The sequence below is a fragment of the Mugil cephalus genome, chromosome 10 (assembly GCF_022458985.1).
Source record: "Mugil cephalus isolate CIBA_MC_2020 chromosome 10, CIBA_Mcephalus_1.1, whole genome shotgun sequence".
NCBI classification, from domain to species: Eukaryota; Metazoa; Chordata; class Actinopteri; order Mugiliformes; family Mugilidae; genus Mugil; species Mugil cephalus.
This window is the reverse complement of record NC_061779.1, coordinates 9,220,203-9,226,980: the sequence shown is the minus strand read 5'-3', so window position 1 is coordinate 9,226,980 and position 6,778 is coordinate 9,220,203. Positions and strand designations below refer to the sequence as shown.

Sequence of the window (6,778 nt, the reverse complement as noted above, 5' to 3'; positions counted from 1 at the left end):
ATGACTGCGGTGATAGCTTTAGATGTACCCGGTCGCATACCTGTGTTTTACTGACTTCGATCGCTGCTTCCACCTGTAGCTGTGGAAACCAAAATATCCATCTGCTGGTAACATTAAAGGACACATCTTTGGGTTAGCCAAGTCTTTATGAGTCATCCTCTGGGGACCATAAAACATCTGCAGATGTTTCATGACCAACGTCACTGATCCAGTGCCTGTTTAAAACATTGGCTCGGTGGTTGGCACTGGTGCCTCTCAGCAAGAAGGTTAGGTTGACTGGTGATTCTAAATTGGCCTTTGGCGTGAGTGTGAGTGTGAATGGTTGTTTGTCTCTGTGTTTAGCCCTGCGATAGGCTGGAGACCTGTCCAGTGTGTACCCTGCCTCTCGCCCAATAACAGCTTGGAGAAGGCTCCAGCAACCCCCACGACCCTGGTGAGGATAAGTGTTAGTAAAAGATGAGATGAGATGTTGTTCGTAAACAGCTCAGTCAGTTTGTCGAGAATAAATCTGATGCTCGAAAGGAAACTTAATACCACTTTGGTATAAACTACATTTCATCAGTTAGAGAGGTGAAAGGAAAGGAAGTCTGACAGTAGTAATGCTCTGGCGGCAATAAAATGCCAGCGCATGGCCTTAGGAGGCAGACTGCAGTTACGGGAAAAGAGGGTCAAGCAGCCGAGTAATGAACTGTCTGTAATGCACAACAGGTGACTCATGGTGTCGGCCAACTCCTCGACCCACACCGTAAGTCCTGAAAATCGCAGCCGGCTTTGAAGCAAAACTGCTCATATTAGACCTGTGACAGCGGTTTACATTTCTTTCGGCTTTATTGAAATGGGAAACTTGATCGGACATATTTTTATAGTAAATAGTGGATGGGTTTGATTCTGATTGTCTCTTTTCTCATCAGAACACACACATTTATATGTATTGTTCTAACCATATTTAAAGCTGTGAATCTAATTACTAAGAGTAAAGATCCAAGATTTTTATGACTTTATTGTCATTTATTGTTCTAGTATTTAGACACATAAGAAAAGATTTTTTTTTCACCAGCTTCCATTCATAGATAATTAAATAGATACTATAAAATAGATAGATATCACAATGTCAGCAATAATAATAATAATAATAAAACATATACATTTACTTTATCAGTGCAATTGCAAATTGAGAGTAAATTTGTAAAGGATATGCAGCTCCTACGAGGTTCACTTCAGCTTTCCAGAGCTTCTTTGAATAACCCAAACCCCACAAAGCAAACCTAAAGATAAAGAAGACATCACTTTAAAACATGCAGTAAAACCCTAACCAAACAGCTTTCATACTGATATTAACATAAAGATGAGTTTTTACAATGGGATTTAAAAGCAGGCAGGGTCTGGGTCAGTCTAGCATGCTGATTTAAAGTGCCTCAGAGTTTAACCTGGAGGGCAGATCAACTTCTAAACCAGCTCGTAGTGTTCGCCCTCAGCTTTGCAGAGTGTCTCACTATATGAGACTTTATCTTTGGGGGCCAAAAAGCTATATATTTTATTTCAAGCCACTGCAGGGAGCTGCTTTTAGATAGATAGATAGATAGATAGATAGATAGATAGATAGATAGATAGATAGATAGATAGATAGATAGATAGATAGATAGATAGATAGATAGATAGATAGATAGATGTATCTCTCTATATATTTCTATAGATATAAAAATAAATGTAGATATATATATAGATATAGATATAGATATAGATATAGATATAGATAAATATATAAATATAGATATAGATATACACACACAGGACTTGAGCCGTATCTGCGCTGTGATGTTATTCGTCTTCTCTGTCAGGAAAATGTCGTCACCCTCTTTAAAAACCTGAGCCTAACCCAAAATAGCGGTAGCCTCATTTACTCCCTCTTCAGCTATTCTTGAGTCTCGGGGACCAGCTTGTCTTACTGATGCACCTGATTTAAAACAGCTGTGAATGTCAAGTTGACGGCCATGTCTTCTCCTTTTTGCTCTCACATGTAAAATCTCAAATCATTTCATCTCTTGTGAATTTAAATTTCTTGTACTTTTCTGGTGACGTGTTTTTTCTTTCTTTCTTTCTTTTGGTGTCATTGTGGGATCTCTGACTTTGACTCTATGCACCTTGTCGCCTTTGCATGCCACAGCTAAGCGCCCCCACACATTGAGGGAGCATGAGGTAATGAGGACGACAAGGTGCAGGACGCTGAGCGGAGGTCAGAGGTCAACGTGTCCGTCAGGTGTCATTCATCTAAACAGAGTGTGTAATAGTATCACGGGGGAAGCCAGGAGGAGGTCAGAGCCTCCACGCCGATCACCGTAAATCTCAGCTGGTATGTAAACAGCTTTAATCACCGACCTCTAGAGACACTCGTTTACAGATGAACAGGTGCGGCAGCTAACTTCAGAGGACGATCGATACTGATGTTTAAGATTTAGCAAGTGATGGCCGTGAAAACATCAGCTCTGCTTGAAATCGTGGTCCATTTCTACACGTTTACATCTCCTTTAGCGCGAATGCTCGAGCTGCTTAACGTAACATCGTGCTCTGCCTTCTCTGTGGATGCTGTCATGTCCTTATTTTCCCTCGTGGGAACTGAAGGAGGGTTAGCGGCCCCATGAGGAAGATGATCAACGTACCTGTCAGGGATGATCATTTCTCCTCACAAAAACTCACTTTTCCTTCTTGATCGTCCCTCTGCGAGGAACATTAAAAAGTCTTTTTACGTTTTTTTTTTTTAACACATTTGAATGAGTTTCTGCATAGCAACATGTTTAGAAAAACTTACACCGTACCTACGGCGTGTAGTAAAGGTGAAGAAAATAAAGAAGGATGAAGATCCAAGTTGTGTTTGTTGCCACTACCACAACATGTTAATGGAAAATAGAGAGAGGTGCAAAATACTGTTTCTTCTCCCCGTCCCACTGAGCCACTTATGTGCTGACACGACACAGACAATAACTATTATTACTGCAACTCCTTCAACTACTCTACCTCCACTACAACACATTATGACACAGAATACAAACGGATTGTGTGAACCAGGGGTGTCAAAAGAGGCTGAAAGGACCAGAGAGTCTGGTACGTTGCCCCTGAACTCTAATGAGTTGGACGTTCCTGGTATAAAAAGATAAACAGAAGATGTTGTTTGAATGGCGTGGTAGCGGTTGGATTGTTGAATGGTTGAAACAGGAGGCTTGAGGTTCAGATGAGATCAAGTGTTTATTGGCCACAAAAAAAAGGACTTGACATGACAAAAGAAGCCTAGTCAGTCAATCACTTCCTGTGACAGCTACTAATTACACTTCAGGCCCTACCACTGAACAGATGGACTCCCTCCCCAGATCCACCATATAATATCCTGGTAAATCACATACATAAACAATTTCATATTCTTCCAATACTTCAATCACCCTCGTTTAAAAAGCATTACGCATCTAACATTCACTCATAGAAATTATTTCTTCAAGGATTTGCTATCCCCCTCTCCAATTACTCTAATGGTCTCTCCCGGGACCTTTAATAAGGGTCTCAGGCCTCCGGTGGACTGTTTTAGGCTGAACGCCTGAGGAGAGACAGCAAAGGTAAGAAACATCACTCAGTTTGAGCAAGATTTCCCGCAATACATTCAGAGTGCACCACTAAAATGCCACACAATCTCCCTTATTCTTTTCACATGACAGGCGCTCATTAGTAGCAGCTGACAATAAAATACATTCAGTCTTTCTGCATTCTGTGTCTGTGAGTTACTTATTTCACCTTATACTGCAGAACTGCTAAAACCCATTATCAATGTGATGTTTGGTAATCAGTTGAAGTGATGAAGAGGAGTTTCACCACAGATCTGCAGATGAAATCTGCAAGTATAAGTTAGATAACTGTATGTGCAAGAGCTACCTATACACTGGATGAGTACTGTTGTCACTATTTTATGCAACTCTTCAGGCTACAACTACAAGATTTAACTAAAGTGACCATTAATGCTGATGAATATACTGAATGATAATTGTTGCCATGGGTAGAAGAATTGGTTTAATGCAAAGTTATGAGACATGTTGAGGATCCGTTAAGACTTGATATCAAGGAACATGTTGAAAACAAAAGATTTCTTTTAAAATACTGCAAAAAAAAACAAGTTTAATTTATAAGTTTGCCAGCATTCAGTCTCTCTCAGTGACTGTTTTCTCTTTATGTGATCCCACACGGACTCCACGATGCTGAGATCAGAACTCTATGGGGTTCAGACCATCTGTTGCAGGACGTCTTGTTCTTTATAACTGTGTGTTTGGGCTCGTTGTCCTTCTCCAGAATGAGTTTGGGTCTAATTTGCCAAAACTCCTGCACAGATAAATTATTATTATTATTATTTTTTGTCAAATTATGAATAAACATTAAACCACCTCTTTATCTTTACCAGGTATTAAGAGACAATGACCAACCCACCGGTCATGGCCAAGGCCGTGACGACAGCGGCATCCCCCACTGTCACATCTCCCGCAACTCCCACTCACTCTTTGATTCAGGATGTTTCTTCTGACGTCAGGTCGGTGTAAGAGCTCTTTTTTTAGGGGTCGAACTCATTAAAACAATGTTAATTCCTGAGTAAAGTGGCAAAGTAACCAGGGAGACCCCCTAATGGTCAGCGGGGGGCCATAAATCCATCCGAATGTCGGTGCTATTGTTGGGAGGCATGCTGCGAGTGGGACAAAAAAGGTCACATCAGATGTGGACTGATAGATCTGGTTGGAGTTTGCAGAAAAAGAAAGAGTGAGGGGAAAAAAACTAAAGGCAAGCGTGCAAAATTGAAAATGTGGGGAGAAGCTCTGGGCTAAAACAATGCTTGGGAACATGTAGTCTTGGGCGGAGGGAGAAGACAAGCTTTATCATGTAGAGGTCATCCTGTCATCACTTTAATTAGAATATTTCAACATCTGAGTTCATTATAAAAACACATAAAATCTCAGCAGCCACCCAATAGTAATTTGTGTCCGGACAATTTAGGCTTTCCTAAAAAATGCAAAGTGCGTCCGAAAGGTATTTGGGTTCAATGTGCAAAGCCATTGGTGTGGTGTGGTATGAACGCCTAGAGCTCAGGGGAGGTGTTGTCATTCCTGTCCAGCCACCGCCCCCCCAACCCCGCTGCCCCCCCTCGTCCAGGAGCTCGAGGTATGACATCAACAGCAATAATGAAGGCAGCTCATCAATGGCCCAGACCCCTGGGCTATAAAAGGGAACCTGGGGGAGACCGGTGCTAATCACAACTGATAGGAGGGAAGCACCAAACCAGACGCTGCTCCACTTCAGCTTCTAACAGACCGAGGAGAGGCCACTACACAAGGTATATTCATCTTCAGCCAGAGCCGGAGGCCTTAGATGTGGCTTAACCTAACAAAGATTATTTCTTTGGTTGTTGTTTGATTCTGTTGATATTGTGTCACATTAGAAGGTTTAATATAAACGATGTGTTTAAAACATATAAAAAAGAACTGAATGCTTTTCATTAAAGGTGAGACTGGTTGAGAGGTCAAATGTTTTCACAGGTTTTCCAATATTTATGACCAATTTATGGTGCACAGTTTGAAGAAAATGTGGTTTTAAGTCTTATCAGGTTCAAAGCCTATAATTTGAAATTTGTGGGATTGATATCAGAAGTGTTTGATATCAGATGTATGTCCTATAATTGAAAAAAAAAAAAACACGATAAGGCCTATAATTACATAAACTTTAGGATTTGAAGTGTTTCTTATTAGATTTAAGGCCTATAATTTGAAATTATTGGGATTTTAAGTGTTTTATATCAGATTTATGTCCTATAATTTTAAATAAATATGAATTTTACATGTTTCATTGTCATTTTAACAGGTCATCAAGGTGAACATGACACACATGGACTATAAAATCATCTTCATTTCGCTCTGCGTCTCGCTCATCTCCATTCACTGTCAAGGGCGCCCCATGAGGTAACCACCCCCTTCCCCCATACCCCCCCCTCTGTCCCCTCCACCAGACTATCACCCCTGACTACATGTTCATAGAGGCATATCGCCACTGGGGCTGTGATTTCAACTATATATTATATGTTAACAGTAAAAGGACCGTGAGTGAAGTCCAGCTCATGCACAACCTCGGAGAGCACAAGCAGATTCAGGAGCGCCGGGAGTGGCTGCAGATGAGGCTCCGGGGCATCCACACCGTGGCAGCCCGGGACAGCAGCAGGGAGACGGGGACACCGAGGAGGAGGAGGCTCCGTCCTGAGGAGCTGCCCGAACTCAGCGACCTGACGTCGGAGGAGGTCCAGCACGCCTTGAACTTTTTGGAGAGGCTCCTCAAGTCAAAGCAGTCGTGATTTTGGCTGCATCCAGCCGCAGCCATTTCCATTTATATACCAGTGTCTACTTTTGATTTGCTCCGTTCCACTTGTTTATTTATTTATTTAATTCTAGGATATTTATGATATTGATGTTATATTGATATGCACTTTTATGTAGAGCTACAACCTGAAGTGGGTTAAGAACCGGACCAACTGTCGGCTTTTTTTTTTTTTTTCATGGCACTCTGTTTTATTTTTCAAATGATTTAATATCTCTTCTTGATTTTTATTTATTGGATGTTAACTATAAAAAGCCCAAAACAGATGTCTATGATTGATAAGACTGTATGTATGTATGCACTTCAACAACCTAGAAATAAACTGTAAAGGATATTTTTTATATTAAATGTATGTATTTAAAAAAAATACAAAAAAACAAAAACAAAACAA

At 40.9% G+C, this 6,778-nt stretch overlaps 1 protein-coding gene across 1 annotated transcript; it reads left to right on the top strand.

Moving 5' to 3' along the window:
- The first annotated feature begins 5,290 nt into the window (after positions 1-5,290).
- On the top strand, positions 5,291-6,568 carry pth1a (parathyroid hormone 1a). Its single transcript, XM_047597095.1, has 3 exons — positions 5,291-5,356; positions 5,881-5,978; positions 6,106-6,568. The coding sequence occupies exons 2-3, from the start codon at positions 5,896-5,898 to the stop codon at positions 6,362-6,364; spliced, it is 342 nt and encodes a 113-aa protein (XP_047453051.1). The 5' UTR covers positions 5,291-5,356; positions 5,881-5,895; the 3' UTR covers positions 6,365-6,568.
- Positions 6,569-6,778: the final 210 nt, after the last annotated feature.